The 22,482-nt window shown below is 39.2% G+C and overlaps 1 protein-coding gene across 3 annotated transcripts in view; it reads right to left on the reverse strand.

The window, feature by feature from the left end:
• LOC309855408 (uncharacterized protein) overlaps positions 1–22,482 on the reverse strand; it is a 332,305-nt gene that overhangs the window by 26,739 nt on the left and 283,084 nt on the right. For all 3 annotated transcript variants that reach the window (XM_082715646.1, XM_082715647.1, XM_082715645.1), the window contains one exon: positions 10,826–10,887. In XM_082715646.1, the coding sequence (XP_082571772.1) occupies positions 10,826–10,887 (62 nt within the window). The remainder of the gene's footprint in view (positions 1–10,825; positions 10,888–22,482) is intronic.

A 22,482-nucleotide genomic window follows, 5' to 3' on the forward strand; every position in this document is an offset into this window, starting at 1 on the left:
GGGGAAGCAGGCTCCCTGATCAGCAGGGAGCCCGATGCAGGACTCCATCCCAGGACCCTGAGATCATGACCTGAACCGAAGGCAGAGGCTTAACCCACTGAGCCACCCAGGTGCCCCTTTTTCATTTATTTCTTGTGAACTATTGCCCACAGGTCCAGGGCATAGGAAGATTGTCTGTTTTATGGACAGTCATAGGTCCTTGCCTTTGATTTCATCCTCTGGGTCTGTGTTAATTTGCTTGACTAGTTTAACCATCAGCCATGCCCACTCCGGGGGATTTAGAACCAGAAAAAAGCGCAGAGCACTCTTTAAAGAAAGTGGGCTCTCATGTTCTCAGTTATTTCGGCATGCAGTTCCACTGAAGCCTAATTACGTAGGTGCTGATGTGTATCTGTTGAATGAACTGATGTGTAATTGCAGAGTTATCCATCAGGGGCTCCTGATTAAAATTTTATATTTTAAGGCATGCAGTCACTTAATAAAAGGTCAGAGGACAAAGCAAAAGATGAATGCCTCCTCCCCACATCCTTCCTTCTGTCCATATCCAAAGAAGAATGTGAATAATTACAAACCTTTCCCCACCCATATTCCCATTATTTCTCCACATTTCTCTGTCCCACCCACTCCCAGTCAGACACAAATCAAAGAACTGGAATTTGCAAACGTTTCAATGCTTCATTTGTTTCCCATCTGTTTCCTGGATGTGTCGCAACCCTTAAACTCTTGCAAATGTCTGCCTCTCTACCCAAGAGGTGAGTGACAACCTCAGATAAAGCAATTGTAACTTTCTTTTTCTCATGCAGCATCTGTCCCATGACTGGATACAGTTGATTTACCTGCAGTAAAAGCCATGGTAACCAGAAAAGAGGATTACAGTACATTCAGAGGCAGTCAAGGGAGGAAAATAAACCAAGTGCCAAGAGGGTATTGAATAACAGAGCTATCCACAGGAGTAGAATAAGCTTAGAGAGGAAAAAAAAGAAGAAAAGAAATTTTCTAGGACAATCCCTGTACTTCATAAATCTGGAATTTTGTCAGGAGCTTGATAATTGATTTTCTATTTTAAGTAATTTAACAGGTAGACATGGTTTAGTGGCTTTTATTTAAAATTTTGCTCAGGGAGTCCCTGAAAGACTTTTTTATTGACAAAGACATTCTTTCTAAAGCAACCTAAGCTATGAAAAATGCATATTCTTAATTCCTTCTATTACATATGAATCAGACTGTGGGTGTGTCGGGGGTGTTGGGGGGGGTTGTATAAAGCCACAGGAAATAGGGAATTGCTTTGAACATAAATTGTACTTGAAAATCTGGGGAAGACATTATCTTTTTGTATTAAACAAATGTGCTTTTTTCATAAAATATGTGAACATTTTTTGCATGAATTTGAAAGATTTACATGAGACATCAAGCTGTTATGCTAGTGACAGCCACCTCAGAAGAACATATTTCCTCCTTTCTCCCACTCCTGGGGGTCCATTTTGTTGTTGAACCTCTAGACAAAGAGATGGACAAGAAGCTTCTGTCTTACGTATTGATACATGGTCAAGAGACTAATTTTTCAATCTGCACCCTCTGGACTTAATCATTTCTACTGTGGAATCGCAAAAGGCTCATTGCTTGGGTCCTGCCTCTCTCTAGCCAACTCCCCAAGCCGGTGACTCTGCTGGTCACCAAGAAAAGTTCATCAAACAAAACAATAAAATCAAATGTGTGGTACATGACCACTTTCCAATTCTTATTACTGCTCCCCAAAGGATCGCAGTCTCCATAGTGAATCACGGGCAGTAGGTCTGAGAAATGACTCTGGCCCAGCTTGAGATGTGCCAGAGAAATCAGGAGACCAGGTCCTAAGCTCAAGTGGTAGTGGAAGGTAGGAAGAGATCAAAATTTAACTTGTAGTGTCTTTGTGAAAGGTACATAAAAAGGTGAGGCAAAACTACTTTGAAAGGTTAGGTATGATTTGGTCATACTGGGATTGTTTGTTCATACTGGGTATGACTGCTCAGCTGGGAAGTCTCTTTTCCCCTCTTCTGCCTTGGTAAAGACCATGCAAGATGAAAACTCAGTCTTCAATTTCAAGACTGAACAGCTTGTTGATAAGAGGTCAGCTTGGGAGCTAGACGCACCTGAGTTCAAATCTGTCTGTCACATACTAGCCTTGACCCAGGGCAAGTGACTGAGTCTCTCTGATAACCACATCTGTAAACCAGGGATAACAAGTTATCTTTAAATGTAAAGTTGAAGCAAGTAATATGTAAACCATCTGACACATATTTATCGACTTACTTTGTATTAGTTACCTATTTCTGTGTAACAAATTACCCAAAATATAGTGGCTAAGCATTAATTATCTCATGGTTTTTATGGGTCAAGAATCTGGGCACTCTGTTTCAGGGTCTCCCCAACATTGCAATGAAGGTCTTGACCAGAGCCGCAGTCTTATCTGACAGCTCAAGTGAGGGAAGATCTGCACTTAAGCTCACTCATGTTGGCAAGCCTCGGTTGCTCCTTGGCTATTGGCCAGAGACATTTCATTGCCACGTGGGCCTCTTTCTAGGGCAGCTCATAACATGACAAGCAAAAGAGCAAGAGAAGGTGCGTAGGATGAAGCCAGGACTATTTTGTATCCTGATCTTAGAGCCAGTCTTTTTGCAACTTAGTCTTGAACGTCAGAACTCATTGCTTTTGTCCTACTCTATTCATGAGAAGGGAGTCGCACTATCCAGCCTACACTCAAAGGGAGAGGATTTACACACGAGTATGGATTACCAGGAGGAGATGATCATTAAGAACTATGTTAAGAGGCCCCTAATACACCCTTGCATTCAACAGCTATTTCTTGAGGGTTTACTGTTAGCTAGACCAAGTCCTTGTGGTATGTGCTGTTTTAGCCACAGGAATTGTCATTTTACATGAATTCATGCCTGCCTCGTTCTTCCAAGTTGCTTGGAAGCAGGTACCATGTCTCATTTTAGTTGCTTTTATATGTTTTCTCACCTACTACAATGCTTGGCCAACAGTGGTCTCCCAAGAACTATCTGGACGGTGCCCTTTTTGCCCTGAATGACATCATGAAAAACCTGAAAAATCTTGAATGTGGTCTCAGGGTTAGATGGTGGTGAGGCACCCATGTTAATTTCCTGACTTCGGTGGTTATATTGTGGTTTTGTAGGAAAATATCCCCAAGTGTGAGAAATATCCTGTAGTTCAGGGTCGATGGGACATCATGTTGACAATGTAATCAAGTAGTTTAGGGGAAAAGACACATTTGCGATTTATCTGTAAGTCGAAGATTGTTTCAAAACGCAAGCAAGCAAACAAACACAAAAACAGTGATGCGCATCACTGTGCCCTGAGAGACACAAAGCAATTTACAAAAGGCAGGTGGGATGATGTCATCCCCTGTGCCTCCATCTGCTGCTCACCCCACGTAAAACCATGATCACGTCCTTCTATTTCCACTTGCAGAGGGCTTTGTCCCCTCCGTCACTTTCAACATCAGCACCTTGTTTACTGTCTCACCGCCCTTCGACAGAACCGGGACAATGACCTCCAAGCTGCTCTTTCTGTCTCCAGCATCAGCTTCTCTTTCTGTCTCACCTTACCCTCCCCCGACAACCCCCACACCTAATCTCTTTTCCATACTGGTAACTGAGGGGTTTTTCTAAAACCCAGACCTGCTTGTGTCCTGCTGAAAATCCCATAGTCCTCTCTCGTTTACTGCCTACCCAGCTCTTTTTTCATCCTCTGTTCTGGTTATAGCCTGTTCTTCTACTTCTGCTTCAGCTCACTCCTTTCCTCTAAGTGTGAGCAACACTGAACCCTTCACCTTCCTGGGAACCCATCAGTACCCTCCTGCCTCCCTGCCTCAGGTATGCTGTTCTTTCCTCAGCTTTCTTCTGTCAGAAAGATTTCTGCTCCGTCCTCAAGATCCAGCTCAGAGATCCAGCTCATCACCTCTTCCGAGAAGCCTTCCCTGATCCCCACCATGTACCCCAGGCAAAGTGAAAGAAGGCTGCCTTTGTGCTCCAGTAACTCTGGGGGCAGTCACTCTCACAATAGCTATCATCATTAGGGGATTGTGAGCTGTGTTCTATTTGTCTTTCACCAGACTGTGAGCTCCTTGAGGACAGAGAGTATGTCTTAATGGGATGGTCACCAGCATAGTGCCTGGCATCTTGCTGGCATTCAATAAACATCTGTTGAACATCAAGGCCAGTGCTGTGGGGGTTGAGGGGAGCGTGCTCTCTGGATGCTCCCTGAGCCTTTGGTGGATACTGATGTTAAGACTCTTCCCTCCTGGATGGAAGAGTCCTCAACAGCTGGAGATTTGGTGGGTCTGGGACATGCAATGGCGTAAGTAAAGTAGGTAAGTTGAAAGTAAGAAATCCTGCTCCCCAGCATTGTGCTTACTTTCTCTTCTTTTCTGAGCATTTCTGAAGCCCCACAAAACACCACACGCCTTTATGCTTTCCCCACACGAAGAAGGACTCTGATCAAGTCTGCTCCAGTTCCCCAGCCTCCACAGAGTGGAGGTGTAGGGAGGAGCCTGTCCAGCTGGGGCCTCAGCTGGTGGCCAAAGTGTGCAGGAACGGTGCAGAGGGAACAGGCTGCCGTGGGTGCCACTTATCCCTGCCCATGGGGGATGCCAGCAGGTAGAATGAGGGAAGCCAGCAACTGCGTAGGGAGCCACGGTCTAAAATGCGGATTGGAGAGCCAGGTCCTGCGTCAAACCTGGTGCAAGAGTCAAGTCCGGGGTGTGGTGGGCAGGAGGGGATGTGGGAGGTCAGGCAGCCACAGAATGGAGGGAGTGGTGTCAGGAAGGATTAGCCTCACAATGCATCTGGCAGAGACCTGCCATTCGAGGGGTATTTGTGCAGGGGTGCACAAATACAAGGGTGGTTTGGTGCATTTGCATAAGGATTTGGAGTGAGTCCAATGACAAGGAACCATAAGTGATCAATACAGCCTCTCATACTAGCACGAGTATTTCTTTTTCCTTGTTTCAAACCTCTTTGCTTTTCGTGGCATTTCAGTTCGCAGACAGATGAATCTCTGGGGGGGAAGACCTAATGTCGTTCTTGGGCCGGGTTCATCGAGGCTGTTGGGGACTGGATGATAAAGTGCCGCTGAGAACCAGCTAAACAAGACTGAAGGTCACACCTAAGGCATCAGGTCAGCTGGCTGAGGATGACTAAGGGTCACCACATAGTCAAAATTAAGTTAATTCCAAAGTTCGTCTAATATAAATGTATGCAATTCAGGTATATCTGTCTTTAAGCTAGCCCAGAAGAAATTAGGGACTGAGTCATTCCATTTACCCAAAAAAAAAAAAAAAAAAAAGGATTCACAATAGAAAATTCTTTTATAGAGCAAGCTGCCCACATGTATTTAAAAAGAGCTGAGAGTTAGAAAAACTGTAATAAGCCCCCGAATGACTAGGAGCACATCTATAGAAGTCGATTATACCCATCCCACACATCCAGGAAAGAGAGGTGAGCCACACACAAAACCAAACAAGTCAACGACTACGGCTCACAGAGCTAGAGAAGCATTGATTCCAGGCTTCTGATTCAAGAGTTTGACATCTGTTTTTCAAAAGTCCCCATTCTCTCATTAATTCAGTATTTACTGAGCACCAATTACCTTGTTTTGCACTGAATATATCATTGTCAACAAAGTGGAGATAATCTTTAATCTTACCAAATGTTATTCTGGCAAGAAAGACAGACACAATACAAATAAGGGGACAAGTGATTTAAAAAGCTGTCAACTGTGATGTGATGCATAGGAAACAGCCAGGTAGCTGAGACTTTGTGTTGGGGATGCAGCTGGAGGAGGGGTTCACTTTAGATGGGATGGTGTGAAGGCCTCTCTAAGAGGGGTAACATGTGAGTGGAAACAAGGTTGTTTCCTGGCAGGAAGCAGCCTTATGATGCAGGATTGAGTTCCAGGCACAAGGAACAGATTAAAGAAAGGCTTGGTCGGTTTGAACAGATAGGTAACAGAAGGCAGTATGCCTGGAACTTAGTGAGTAAGATGGTGTCATGAGATATGGTTGAACCAATAGACCAGAGGCTAACCATGCAGGACCATAAGGTTCATGCTAAGAGTAAGGAGGAGCCATTACAGAGATTTAAGCAAATGAATGCTATGTTTTCATGTAAGAAAGTTATTCCTGATGGCCATAGTCAACTGGATGTGGGAAGACCATGTGCATGCTGTACCAATTGCCTAGGCAAGCAATAAATAAAAACCGGGATCAAGATGGTGGCACTCAAGATGGAGACATGTGGATGAACTCAAGATATGTTTTGGAAATTGAATTGACAAAATATGCTCCAGGTTAGTTGTGGGCCAGAGGTTAAGGAAAAATCAAGAATGACTTCTAGGTTTCTAGGCTTCTAGACGATGTGCCTAGTTGGTACTATCTACTGAGATGGGAAAGATATGCCAGAACAACTTGGGGAAAATCAAGAACTCATATTAGATGTTAGATATCTTTGAGACATGCAAGTTGAGGTGTCAAATAGTTGGATAAATGCATCTGGAGTTGAGAAGTAAGATCATCTCTAAGGAGGAAAAAAAAAATCCATATATAACCGTGTTGACAGTGGTTGGCCTACTTTAGGGCCAGTTCACTTACTCTTTAAATATTTGCCCATCTTTCTCAAGACAATCTTAGAGGTAATATCTCAAATGCATTGTGAATTACTGTTTATTGCTTATAAGGTGTCTTATCTTAGAGAGCATATATTGGTTAGCATTTATTGATTGTGTTAGAAGTGGCAGGAACTCTACTTAATGTTATCTCATTTAATCTCTGCAATTGTATGAGGCATAGAGGGCAGATGTGAGCACACTTCAAGGGCAGATTGGCAGTGGAAGCTGAGTTGAAGTGGCCTCCCTGCAGTCCCACAGCTGGTGTGTGGCAAAATACAGAGTGGAACCCAGGCCTGCTGAGTCCAGGATCATGCTTCTGTCTTCATTACTCCTCTTCTCTTCATAATAGTCCCTTACCTACCCTTACTGGGGAGCAATTACTACAGTACTATACTGGTACAGTAGCTATGTGAGTTGTAACTTGGGGCAACAGCTGAACCCCTCCAAGCCTCCATTTCATCAACTATTGGTGATGGCTAATTTTATATGTCAACTTGGCTGAGCCAGGTTGCCCAAATATTTGGTCAAACATTATTTTAGATGTTTTCATGAGAATGTTTTTGGATGTTTTTGGAGATTAACCCTTAAACTGGTGGAACTCTGGGTGCAACAACTTTCCTGCCATCATGTGGGTGGGTCTCATCTAATCAGTTGAAGGGCTAAATAGAACAAAAGTTGGATCTCCCCCAAGTAAGAAAAAACTCTGCAGCAGAAGGCTTGTATAGCAATATCACCCCTTCCCTGGGTCATCAGTCTGTCAGCCTACCTTATAAATTTTGGTCTTGCAAACCTCTATAATCAGGTGAGCCAGCTCTTTAAAATAAATCTCTTTAGGGGCACCTGGGTGGTTCAGTTGGTTAAGCATCCATCTCTTGGTTTCAGCTCATGATCTTAGGGTTATAAGATTAAGCCCGGCATCAGGCTCCGCACTGGCCATGGAGCCTGCTTGGGATTCTCTCTCTCTCGCCCTCTGCCCCACCCCCCAACTTGTGTTCACTATAAATAAATAAATAAATAAACAAACAAGTAAATAAATCTCTTTATATATGATATATATATATATATGTTGTGTGTATGTGTGTTTATGTCTATGTGTGTACTACTTGGAATTTCTTTTCCCTTTCCTTCAGACTCATAGCCAATGTGATTGCTTTTCCCCAGATCCTCATATTTGTTAGCCTGCCCCCATTTGGGGGTTGGTCAGACAACTTGGTCAGAAAGAAGGGGGCTTTTGAAGGCTCCCATGGCCTTGCCAGCAAATGCCTACATGACAAACAGAGTGCTTTCTCATTTCTGATTATTTTTTGTGAAATGGGTGTTTTGATTATTTATCATGGCATGTCAACCCCAGAACTTAAAGGCTTAATACAACCATTTTATCATCTTTCAGAATAGTGCTGTGGGTTGACTGTTCAGCTCAGCAAGTCTTCTGGTCACCCTTGGGGACCCTCAGGCAGTTTCAGTCAGATGGAAGCCTGGGCTGGAGTGCCTGAAGATTTGGGTGGAATGTTGAGACAGTTGGGTCCCTCTTCCTCTCCATATAGCCTCAGGGTCTCTATCCTCTGTGTGGTAACTCCTGGTGGTCTGTACATGTGGTTTCTCTAGCAGCACAGCCAGGCATCCTATATGACATCAGGGCTCCAAGTGTCAAAAAGGAAGTTGCCAAGCATCCTAAAGGCTTAGATCCAGAGCTCACGCAGGGATCACTTCTGCCAAGTTCCATAATTTAGAGTCCCAGGCCCAGCCCAGATCACATATGGGAGGATCTACACAAGGGTGTGAATACTGGAAGATGTGGTTCTTTGGGCACCATCTTTGAAAGCTAGTTACCACAATGGGAAATCTTGAAACAGACTCCATCTCACCCCCTAAACGTTCTTCCTATAACGATTTCTCTTAATGACTCAAAGCTTTTCTAATATACTTACAAGGATTTCTTAACAATACTATTGCAAAACAGGTAAGAGATCAAATTGACAATAACACCAAGAGTCAAAGACTAAGTTAGCCAATTTCAGAAACCAGAGTTCTCAATCAAATATGTTCTCCCTAGCCCTACCAGCTCAGCTCCTTGCTTTCACCACTACAGGAATTCTCTCTAGAAGTTTCCTCAAGGATTAGCTTTATTCCAGGCTCTTGAGTGCCCATGCCACTAGATGACAGCCATACAAATATCAGAACTACCCTCCAAAATTGGATTCCAATCATCCAAGGAACCAGTGTTTACTTTTAGACTTTAGGATGGCCCACATATACCCCCCTTTTCAAAAAATCAACACAGCGATATTGGTCAGAAATCTTTTTTGTCATCACAGGAAATATTTTTAGCTCTTTTAAATCCACAGAAGGGATTTTTTTTTTTGCAAATTTAAAGTTAGCATAATTTTATAATAAGTAACATAGTCACATAGTCACAGTTGAAATTTAAAAGTTTCAAAGGGAATTGACTAAGAAATCTGCCTTCCACATCCTTATTTCTCAGATTCATAGTTTTTCTTTTCTTTGTTTTTTTTTCCCCCCAGAGATAGACTATATTTCCTCTTTCAGAGACATTATATGCACATACGAGCAAATATTCACTCATATTCCTTTTCCAGGGTTTACACAAATGAAATCACCCTCTGTATACTCTTTGGCATCTTGTTTTTCTTAATAATATCAGACATTTGTCTATATCAATACATAATTTCCTCATTCTTTCTTTGGTGCTAGCTGCATGAACATTCTGTTGTGTACATGTACTGTAATATATTTAAATACTTCCCTCTTGATGGGCACTTAAGTTCTTTCTGATACTTTTCTATTAACAAGATATAATACAGAAAACTATAGAATTTTATAAATGGTACTTATAGAGCACCATTTCATATATATGTGGACTTACCTGTGGGATAAATTACTAGAGTTGGGATTTCTGGGTCAAAATGAGGTCATTTGTAATTCAATGGATAATATCAAGCTGCCACCCAAAGATGGATTAATGTACATTCTCACCAATAATGCATGATTTGTATTTATTCCGTTCTTGCTAATACTTTCTCTTATTTCTCTTATCTCAGTGCGATTTTATTTTTAATGTGTCTTATGAATGTCATTGATTATCCATTTTTACCTTCAGGTGCCATCTCTATTTCCCTTTTTGTGTCTGTGTATTTAAATCCCTTTGTTCATTTTCCTTTTGGTTATGTTAGTCTTCTTTTTATTTGTAAGAGCTTTTTTTTAAAATATATATGCAGGAAGTTAGCCCTTTGACTCTGACACAAAGGGCAATTTTTTCCCCCACATAATCATTTGTCTTTCTACTTTGTTTAAAATAGATTTGCCAGGCAGAAAATTTTATCTTTATTTTTATGTAGTCAAATTCATCAGTGTCTGGCTTTCATGTCATTTTAAAAATGATTTCCCACTTCAAGGGGAAAAATCAATTTGCTTCTGATAATAATTTTATATTATCATTTTTTATATTTAAGCCTTTGATTTATATTGAATTTATTTTGGTACAAAGTGTGAGCATAGAATCAACTTAATTTTTTTGTTCCAAATGCCTACCCAGTTGTTTTAATACCAATTAATAAATCACTGATCTTTTTCTTACTGAATTTTGATGCCATCTTTATGATACTATTGTCTTCCTACTCAGCACAGATTATGGTTCTTTTCTTGTTGTTTAATTCTTTTATTTTTTCTCAAAACTATTCCAATATTTTCTTCCTATAGAGCCTGTGTGGTTCTTATCAAGTTTATTTCTCAATGGTTTTCTTTTTCTTGGTCGTTACTATTGTAAATGTTAACTTTTCTCCTGTTAGAATCTACTGGCCTTATCTTCTGATGACCCTATCTTCTCTCTCTCTCTCTCTCTTTTTTGTATAAAGACTATTGATTGGTGTACATATATTTTACACATATTGTTTTTGGAGGAATGTACTTCCATCCTAAACTCAGAGAATTACTACAATTTCAAAATGAAAATAAGCATTTCAGAGCAAAAAAACACTACTATATGCACACCATGAAGCAAAGCACCAGGAGCAAAAACTAGCAGACATAACAGATTACAGGAATAGACAATCAAACTCTCCAGATATTGAAATTATTAGATACTAGATAGCATAGTTATGCTTAATATATTTAGAAAAATAAAGGACATACTTGTACGTACCTTCAGGGGACAGAAGTTACAAAAACCAATCAAGCAGTTTGGAGAATGACCAAATAGAACTCCTAGAAATAACAACATAGCAATTACAATGCAAAATTTAACAGACAGATTTAAGAAAATTAGAGTCATCCAAAGAGAAAACTAGCAAAGTGGAGAATAAGCCAGCAGAAATTACCCAGAATGCAGGCCAGGAAGACAAAGAGATAAAAAATAATAATAATAATGTATGAGTGGTTTTGAAGTATGAAAGACAGAAAGAAAAATAGGCTAACCTCTATACAATCAGATTTCCAGGAAGAGGGAAGAGAGACTGGGGATGGGGATTGAGGACATATTTAAAGGAGAGACTGAAAATTTCCCAGAACCAACAACAGTGTAAACTATAGAGAGAAAAATTCCAAAAATCCAAAGCAGGTTAAATATAATTTTTAAAAAACAAATAAGTTAGAAACCTTACAGTAAAAATTCAGAAGAGCAAAAGAAGAAAAAATATTAGAGGCATTCAGAGGGAAAAAATGATTGCTCTTGGAGAAGCAACAGTTAAACTGACAGCTAACTTCTTTTTTTTTTTTTTTTTAGATTTTATTTATTTAACAGACAGACAGAGATCACAAGTAGGCAGAGAGGCAGGCAGAGAGAGGGGGAAACGAGGCTCCCTGCTGAGCAGAGAGCCTGATGTGGGCCTCGATCCCAGGACCCTGAGATCATGACCTGAGCCAAAGGCAGAGGCTTTAACCCACTGAGTCATCCAGGCGCCCTGACAGCTAACTTCTTAAGGGCAACAACAGAAGCCTATAAACCATGGACTAAGATCTTCAGTGTGGAGAAAGACAATCACTACCAATCTAGAATTCTATACAAGATGAAACTATCTTTTGCAGATGAGGGCAAAAATAAAGACATTTCCAGAAACAAAGTGGAAAGAGTTTGCCACCAGTAGTACCTCTCTAAAGGAAACACTACAGGAGCACCTTCAGGCTGAAATAAAGTGATCATAACTGGAAGGTCTAAGACGCAAAAAGGAATTAAATGGAGACAAGACACAGAAACAGACATTTTCAGAAGAAATGCTGCCAAAGAAAGCATGAGAAGATATTCAGCATCATTAAATAGCAGAGAAATGAAAAATCAAGACCACAATGAGATAAGATTTTCCACTCATTCTATTGTCAAACATTAGAAAGTGCCAGACAATACCAAGTGTGGGAGGAAATGTAAATTCACTGGCTTTATTTTATAACACTGAGTGTCAATGAGAAAACTGTTCAGGCTTATCTCCTAAGCTGAATGTTAACCAGTTTTGTGATCTAATAACTTGTCCTAGGTTTAAATTAAAGAGAGGAGTGCCTGGATGGCTCGATTGGTTAAGCCTCCTACTCTTGGTTTTGTCTCAGGTCATGGTTCTGGAATCCTATACTGTATCAGGCTCCGCACTCAGTGGCGAGTCTGCTTCTCTGCCTTTCTCTCCCTCTCCCTCTGCCCCTCCCCATGCTTGCACATGTGCACCCTCTCTTAAATAAATAAATCTTAAAAAAATTTGAAGAGAAATTCCTACACATCATAGGAGACATGTATAGAAATATTTAGCAAAAACACAAGAACAATCCCAAATTCCATCAATAGAACAACAGGTGATTAACTGTTATCGTCACATAAACAGTTATAAAGTAGCAGACAAAACAAATGAACAAAGTAATATGCAGTTAATTGGGAAGTTAAATCTTAAAAGACTATGTCCAGGTGGGGCACCTGGGTGGCTCAGTGTGTTAAGCATCTGCTTTTGGCCCAGGTTATGATCCCGGAGTCCTGGGATCGAGCCCTGGGTCAGGCTCCCTGCTCAGCGAAGAGCCTGCTTCTCCCTCTCCCTCTGCCTCTGCCTGCCACTCTGCCTACTGTGCTCTCTCTCTATCTCTCTGTCAAATAAGTAAATAAGATCTTTTTAAAAATATGAAAAATCTCTGTAGTATTTTCTTCCGTTTCTATGCAGAAATCTCCTCCCCTTCCTTCTAAGAATTGCCCTTCCTCCAACTCCCTAAAAAAAGTCTGTTTCCCCTCCCAGGAGCTGCCATTTTCTAGGCCACGGTTAATTGTTTCTCATTCAGAGTTTGTTCCCTAGAGTTTTGGACTCGGGGTCCAAGTATCTTATTGACCTCTCTCTATGGCTGGAGATGGAAGATGTGAAATTTGTTAAATCTGGTGGCCCCACGCCTTGCTTTGATGAGTAGGGAAATGAATATAGCCAGTAAGAAGAGAAAGAAGGAAGGAAGAGAAAGAGTAGAGGAACATACACACAGATAAGCATTCTGGAGAAAAAGCACTCTGTGTTGTTGTTTCCTTACACAAATGAAGCATACCATACATGTTTTTCTTCCTTTTTTTTTTTTTTTTTTTTTACTTAGCAATATCGTGGTGATCTTTCCATTTTATTTCTTATAAAGGTACTGTGTTCCTTCAATAGCTGCCTGATATGTAGTAGTCAGGTCAGGTACCTATTTCTAGCCAATAAGTAGGCTGTTCTGAATCTCTTGTTGATACATAGAATGCTGTAACAAGTATCCTTGTATAAATATGTATTTTTTTGTAGAAGAGAGTCTTAAAAAGGGACTAATCACTCTCATTTGCTCAAACTCTCTAGTATTTCCAAGATAAAATTCATGCTTCTTAAAACAGCAGATGCTGCTACCTCCATTTCTCACCCCTGCCCTATTCTTGAGCAAGACAAATTGCTTGAAGCTTCTAGCACATATGCCATGCTTTTTGTTCCTCTGTGCCTTTCTTTGCTCTTTTTAAAAAAAAATATTTTATTTATTTATTTGTGAAAGAGATAGAGAAAGAACATAAACAAGGGGAGTGTCAGGCAGACGGAGAAGCAGGCTTCCCACTGAGCAAGGATTCCCAATGCAGTACTCAATCCCAGGACCTTGAGATCATGACCTAAGCCAGAGGCACACACTTAACCAACTGACTGAGCCACCCAGCTGTCCTGTCTTTCTTTGCTCTTGCGACACCTGGAATGCACTTAGTTCATTCCTATTCATTCTCTAGCCCTCTCTTCAGGTGCCCGTCCCTCCAGGGAAGTGCTCCGCACCACCTTCATCACTGCATGTGCCTCTTTGCATCTGATTTATTTATGAATAAGCCTGTGTTGGCTGCTGGATGATGAATTCCTCCAGGTTAGGAGCCTTATTGTTTTTAGATCTGAGGTGCTGAGCTCCGTGTCTGGAACACAGTGTGTGCTCCATTACAATGGAACGACGAAGGTCTACACTCACAAATTTATCAAGCTCCTACACTCTCACCCATGTGCGTGCCTGCTCCTCTTGAACAGTAATGGATCCAGTAGGTTTCTTTTTCTCTAATCAGTCGTAACAATACCACAAACACGGAGACACTTATGCACACATGCACACACCACAGTCTACAGATTAATGCGTTGCTTTGGTTTTATATTTTCTTCTGGTCGTCTAGTTAATTGCCCTAGCTAAGGTTTTCATTCCTGAAGACAATAATAATGGTACTAATAGCTGTCATTTATGGTGTCTTCTATCTGTTCCAAGACCTGGAATAAATGATTCATCAGATCATCTCCAGGCCTTGTGGTTCTAAGAGTAGGCACTATTATTTCCATTTCACAAATACAGAATCCAAGAGGTTAATACCGCACCTAGGATCACACAGCTCAAACAACAACAACAACAACAACAACTACAACAACGAACAACCCAATCCCACAACCTGCATCTATGAGAACAGAAAGCCCATTCTCTTTTCCTAAGTAGATTCCCTCCCAGTGTTTTAAATCCATAACAGGGGTTATTGACTCAAGCTCCCTGGAGTAAGAGTAAGACTCACAAATTTAAACCTACTTGGGAATTGCAAATACACTTTCATTTATTGCCACTACAACCAAAGAAGGAGATTTTACTTAAATATTAAGATTTGGGGATAGAAGCATAAATAAAAATGGTTAATGAATATTCTAATTGTTCTTCTGACCCCTCTTTCATTAACCTGCACTAAATTTGTACCTGGATCATGTTCTCCAAGTGCTTTCATTACACTTTACATATGTTTCTTTAAGTTTCAATGCTAAGCTAATTTCCAGCAATAATTATCTATGGTTATATGCTACCCCTAGGGAATGTCTAATATTCAATATCAGCAAAACACACACAAAGTCACCCCTGGGATTGTTTGGACTTTTCTTTTCACAATTGAGATCTACAAAGTTGCCGTGATACATTAAACTGCACCCATCTCAAAAGGGATTTTGAAAATATATACATCCAAGAACTATACTTTGAGGTGGTATAGCATAATTTCTTTTTTTAATTTAATTTAATTTTTTCAGTGTTCCACGATTCATTGTTTATGCACCATTTCAGCACACTGCCTTGAGAGGCAAGCAAATGTTCCGTCTGGTAGGTTCTGTGATCTTAAGCAAAATACTTAACTTCTCTGAGTCTCAATTTTCTCTTCTAGGTCAATATGAGGGGTTTTCTTTGATTGTCAATACAAGGGCAACTTCTCAGATTCAGAAATGGCTGCTTTTTGCTATTTGAAATTTTAATTAATAGTTAATTTATGATACATATTTGAAAACCTAACTTTCCTTAGTCCTTGAATTTAACTTATCACAATCTTACCATAATTTTATATCTAAATACAGAAAATTTCAACAATCACTTTTAAGATGGCCTTTGATTAATGTTTAGTCAACTCAAGTTGAGCAGACAAAATTTTTTCAAATAATCGGTACCATTTAAAACTTAATGAATCAACTTAAACTTTATTTATAAATTTAATATATATTCTTTAAGATTTTTATTTATTTATTTATTTGACAGACAGAGATCACAAGTAGGCAGAGAGGCTACTCTCTCTACCACCCAGGTGCCCCTATAAATTTAATATATTTTGAGTCTTCTTTTTAATCCTTTCCAATGTCTGCCTTTCTAGCCAAAGTCTTTCTAAGAACTCAATTCTTGTAAATTTGATAGAAATATAGTGAACTTCAAGTTATCATAAACATTGTAAACAATAAATACACAAAGATTTCAGTTTTCTTAAACCTAACATGAATCGTAATAGTACTACAGATTTTACTTATTTCCTCCCCTTCAAATTCAACTCTCAACCTTCCTGGAGTTAAAGGATTCCTGGTTACATGAGCAAGAATCCCAGACAAATTGTAGTAACCAATCTAAGAGAACTGAGGTTACTATCCTGAGCAAGTAAAAGACTGAAGAACAGAAATCCAAGACCAGGAAAAGAAATGTTGGTTTTGTATATCCAGGAAAGCTCTCCCCAACAGACACATAAATCCATTTCTATGGTTGCAATAATGAAGGATTCAACTCTACTCTCCAAGTAGAGTTCGTTGTAGTCTACTCTTCAAGTAGGTTGATCTTCTGAGGGCAAGGTACACCATCATATAATTATTTCATCTACACTCACCTATCTGGTTTGAGTCTAACTTCTTTGAATAATCTTTACAATAATCTCTTTACCATCTCCTCGAATTCTGCTCTCATATATATATATATTTTTTTATCTTAGCCATCCTGTTTGACGGGGCATGAGTCCTTTAGCTAGATGCTGCATATCCCCTATACTTCTATCTGGTTCTTTAGTCACAAAACCAAAGTCATGCTACTATCAATCTGATCATTTCAGCACCTCTTCCATAAAGCTACTGTGAAGACTAACGCAGCTCAGTAGCTTACATAACACTATATGTTAACTAAGTGGAATTAAAATAAAAAACTTAATTAAAAAACATAATTAAAATTGTAGTTGAAAAAGTCATATATGATATCATATCATCCATTTCCTGCCAAAGTCTCAGTAAAGCAGTAGTAAAAAGATGTTTAAAATAGCATAAGCCTATGCACACAGAATTTTTTAAAGGTAGAAGAGATAATAGTTCACAAATCAAGAAAACCAACTGATAAATCTATCAAGAGGTAAGACACAGGGCTGTTTGACTGGGAGTATCAGCTACAATGAAAGGAATGGATACCTTCTTGAAATAGATCAATAAAACTTTAGATACAAATATTGAGAGCCTTCCTAAGACTTCTTACTCTCTCCTACATTCTCTGGGGAAAGCAACCGACTCAAAAATAGGCCTAAGGATTCTGACATCTGAGCTTGATAACACTGACTCACAAGCACAGAACTTCCAATCAGCTTCCAGTGCTGAGAGGGGAGCCAAGGAGTCCCACACATTCAAAGAAGGCCTCTAATATGAAATTCAAACACCAACATAGCAGGAAAAAAAATCGGGGACGTAAAAGTGAAAACAAAACAAAACCACAAACCTAGGAACCAGTACTCCATCAAAATAAAGGAAGAAATCAGTGACTTAGAAGCAATGGAATCAGGGTAAAAGAGAAGCCAACAGAAAACACATGAAGGAAATCCCTGAGATGATGGCGAAAGTAGTCTAACACAACAACTAGGCAGCAGGCTTGGAGGGCAGCCAGTTGAGATGCAAGCAGATCAAATTGCTCCGGAGAGGTTTTTTCCCAAAAACAAAAAACAAAAATTGATGAAACATCAAATGTTCTGAACATACGGTGAGGAGATTTACACAACTGGGATAGAGAGCTGGGGCAAGTATTTAGAAGATAAAATACTTGTCATTTCAGGGAAGGTGGGAGGCTCTACAGAAGACAAAGTTCTAATAGAGATACTGTAAAACACAGCTATGAAAGCCACGTAATATTCTCATTAGAACACAAGACAGCTTAAGAACTACAGGCATGGGTGGGTTCTGAAAGGTGGTGTGAGATATAGGTAGATATGAGAATGACTGGTTTAAAGTTAGGCCTCCAGATCCACTCACTTACCTTGTGTATTCAGGTAACATTTCCTTCCCCAGCCCAGCAGGTGATGGAGATGCATCCTTCTGAGTAACTGGTCCAGAGAGACTCTGAACTTGGGATCATCAAGACAGCGATAGGAAGAATAAAGAAAAGAGCAAGATATAGGGTCAGCCCCAAGTCACTATACTGAATTGTGAGACACTCAACCCCAAGTGCCTCCACCACCCACCTCCCTGCATCAGTTCCCAGATGCTGGAAGCCAGGTCTGTGTCCACACCAGGTAGAAGATTAGGTATTTTCTTCTCTGGGCCAACACATCTGAGAGGAAATACACAGAGATACGGACAAACTACAATCCCTTAAGAAATGGGCAGAAATGCCTGAGAGTAGAGCCACTAGTCAACAAGCCACCCCAACACAGTGTTTCTATGCTTTATTCTAACTATGAATCAACAGCTAGGAACAAGCAGACATTGATAAAATATCTTACCTGAAAGAGACCAAAACAGTTAACTAGAAAAATACAACTTGGAACAAAAGAGGCAATTTTATTTTATTTTTATTTTTTTTAAAAGATTTTATTTATTTATTTGACAGACAGACACACAGCAAGAGAGGGAATACAAGCAGGGAGAGTAAGAGAGGGAGACGCAGGCCTCCTGCTGAGAAGGGTGCCTGAAGCAGGGTTCGATCCCAGAACCTTGGGATCATGACCTGAGCCTAAGCCAGATGCTTAACAACTGAGCCACCCAGGCACCTCTAAAAGAGGCAATTTTAAAAGACAACAAACAAACAAACAAACAAACAACAAAAAAAACACAAACAGAATAAAATTTCAAAGGAATTTTTTAAAAGTCCTAAGATATCCTTTAAAAAATAAGATATTTCATCCATTAAAAAGGAAAAAATAAAAAATAGAGGTGTCTGGATGGCTCAATTTGTTAAGCATTTGACTGATTCAGGTCATGATCTCAGGGTCCTGGGATCGAGCCCACAATGGGCTCTCTGCTAAGTGAGGGGTCTGCTTCTCCCTCTAGTTCTCCCCTCCTCCCACTCATGCTCTCTTTCTCTCTCAAATAAATAAATAAAATCTTTTTTAAAAAGGGGGAAAAACTGTAAAATTATTTTTTTAATATTAAAAATAACACAGCAAAATTTAGAAAGAGAAAGAAAGAGAAGGTTTTGAAGATAAAGTTGATGAAAACTCTCTGCAAGTAGATCAAAAGACCAAGAGACATAAAAGCAGGGAAAGAAAAAGAGAAAAACTGGTCCAGCAACCAAATACAGAAAGTGTTACAGAAAGAACAGAAAAAAGAGAGAGAGAGAGAAAAGTATGAAAAAAATAATAAAAGAAGAAGTCGAGACCTGAAAGATATAGGTTTCCAGATAAAACTGCCCATGAAAACAGTTCAACAAGGCATTTGATGATGAAAATTCAGAAATTTGCAGATAATGATCCTAAAACCTTCAAAACAGGAAAAATAAAAAATAGGTCTTGGCATAGAATGGGGCTTTTCCATAGTAATATTTCTAGCAACGCTAGGGAGCAAAGAAGATATTTCTTCAAAATTCAGAGATACTGATTTCTAAATTAGAATTCTATAGTCAGCCAAGCTATCAACCAACATTTTCAAATATGCAAGGACTTAAAAATTTTACCTCCCATGCTCTGTTTCTCAGGCAGCTACTGAGGCTGTGTCACACCAAAACAAGAGAATGAGCTGAAAGAAAGGAAGACAAAAAAATGGAGGCAGAAGACTCAGTGTGGGAAGAGATGAACTCAAGTCCTTGGCTGTCAGCCATGCACTGAACAAGCAACCATTCTAGAGCAAAACAGTAGAGAGAGCTCCAGAAGGAAAGAAACCAATAGGATTCTTGATACATTTCATGTGTAGAAAATACTAAGTAGGTTTTTGCAATTCTGATAATGAGGTCATAAGATCCCATGAAAATCTGGGCTCTTGCTTTTCATTTACTGATCTTTCTATATTCCTATCACTAACCAATAAAAAGGTGTCAAAGGAAGTAATTGGGGTTGGGTAATAAACAAAGTTTATTTAGTTAAAATGATGTGAGTGAGCATACATATTGGTTCAACCAACAAAAACTGTTGGATAGACCTGTGTCATGAAGACATAAGGAGGGATGAATGTAAGAGCAGGGAGAACTGCCAGGACAGAGGGAAATAAAATAACTTGGTTTCCTCCTTCCATAAAAACAATCCAGGATTTGACTTCCGGTTAGGATGTAGACGTTGTAAGAGATCTAACAATAAAATAAATTGGATAAGTTCCAAAGGCACAGTTTTATTGAACACATTTGAAGACTGAGACTATATGGAAACCCAAATGAACTAAAATCCAGAAAGTAATGAGACCTTTACAGGAATGAAGAGACTTGTGCTTGCTTTCATTCCTGGTAGAATGAAAGGAGAGCATCAGGAGACATAATCCACCATAAACAAAAGGAGGAAAGAGCCAGCTGAACTGGCAACAATGAGTGGTCATGAGTGGACTGCCATAATAGATTAGAAACTTCAAGATTCCCCAGTGGAAGGTCAGGTGGGAGCTCCAAGGCCACCTCCAAGGCTGTGAGTCTCTCCTAAGGGTAAGGCAGCAGCTGCCAAAGGCTGGGGATAGGGAATGAGAAACCAACCTTTTTTTTTTTTTTAAGATTTTATTTATTTATTTCACAGAGAGAGAGAGGGATCACAAGTAGGCAGAGAGGTAGACAGAGATAGAGGGAGAAGCAGGCTCCTTGCTGAGCAGAGAGCCCGATGAGGTTCCTGATTGCAGGACCCCTAGATCATACCTGAGCCAAAGGCAGAGGCTCGACCCATTGAGCCACTCAGGCACCCTGAGAAACCAACTTTAAGTATAAAGACTCACAAAGGCCAATGGTAAAAGGCTGAAAAGAGATACACTACTCATCCCAGTTGAAAGAATCTGAAATGGATATATTAATATCAGAAGCAATAGATTTCAAAGCAAAGAATTATTACCCAGGGATTAAAAAAATCACATTATAATGAGTCAGGAGTGAATCTGTCAAGATAATATACCACTCCTAAATGTTTATATGCCTCATAACAGAGCTTCAGTGCACATGAACCAAAACTAACACAGCTTTGACTTAAAGGGGGAGCAGACCAACCCACAACTGCAATCAGAGATTTTAACACCTGCCTCTCATAAAGTGATAGAATATGTCAACAGGAAATCAGGAAGGATAGAGAAAAGCTGAACAGAAACATCAACCAACTTGACCTAATTGACATTTACAAAACATTCTACTCAATAGTAGAATACGCATTATGTTCAAATGTACCTGGAACCTTGCCCAAGATACACTTTACTTAGGGCCATTAAACATATCTCAGTAAACGTAGGAGATTCAAACTATCCAAATCTGTTCTCTAACCACAAAGTAATTAAATTAGAAATCAATAGTAAAAAATGCCTGGAAAAATTCCCAATTGTTTGGAAACAAAATAACACACTTCAAAATAAACTGTGTGCCAAAAACAAATTAAAAAAAGGAAATTAGGAAGTATTTTGTAATATGATGGAAACCCAATATAAAGAAATTTGTGGGGTCCGCCTAAAGCAATGTTTTTTTAAATGTATAACTTTAGATGCTTATATTAGAGAAATGTAAACTCAGTGTTTTGAGCTCCCACCATAAGAAAAAAGAATAAAAAGAACAAATTAAGCCCAAAGAAAGGAGAAGAGGGGAAATAATATGCAGAAATCAACAAGATAGAAAACAGACAATGGAGAAAAATCAACAAAGTAAATAGTTTTGTTCTAAGTTAATACAGTTGATAAACTCATAGCTAGACTAATCAAGAAAAAAAGAGTGAAAAATTAGCAATATCAGGAATGAAAAAGAGGGTATTTAAAGGCTCATAAGTAGATATTAGGAATAATTTTACACAAATAATTTCAGTAGTTAGATTAAAATAACAAATTTCTTGAAAACCACAGCCTTCCAAAGGAATGCTAGAAGAAATAAAAAACTATGAAGAATTCTGTGCCTATTAAAATAGACAACCTCTGGACTCAAATGACTTCACTGGTAAATCCTATGAAACATTTACAGAAGAAATAGTACCAATCTGATACAAATTATTTCAGAAATTAAAGGAGACAGGAGAATATTTCCCAATAGTTTACGAGTTCAGTATAATCCTAACACCAAAACCTGGCAAAGCTATTATGTGGGAAGAAAACCAAAGACCAACACTTTATGAATATAGACATAGAAAATTATTTCAGAATATTAATAGCTTGGATCCAGAATATTTTAAAAGAATCATACATCACGGCCCAATGTTAGTTAACACCCTAAAATTAATCAATGTAATTCACCATATCAACAGACTAAAATAAAAAAACCATCTGATCTTCTTAATAGATAGAGGGGAAAAATTGACAAAATTCAATACCCATTTGTGACTAAAACAAACAAACAAACAAACACAGTCCAGCAAACTAGAAACAGAGGGGAACTTCCCAGCTTGATAAAGGGAAATCTACAAAGCCCTACAATTAACATTATATTTCATAATGAAGGAATGAATATAATTTTGCCCCTAAGAGCAAGAACAAAGAAAAGTGCTTTCAACATCATACAAAGAGTCCTAACCAGTAAAACAAGCCAGGAATAAGAGGAGAAAACTATAAATACTGAAAAGGAAGAAGCAAATCTGTCTTTAGCGCGAATTCAATAGATAGTTCTGAAAATTTAAAGAAATCGAAAATACTATATTACTGAAAAATATGGATATAAAATGGGAAAAATTAAGACTTGAAGTGGTTCAGGAGT

Source organism: Mustela nivalis, assembly GCF_964662115.1.
Source record: "Mustela nivalis genome assembly, chromosome: 20".
NCBI classification, from domain to species: domain Eukaryota; kingdom Metazoa; phylum Chordata; class Mammalia; order Carnivora; family Mustelidae; genus Mustela; species Mustela nivalis.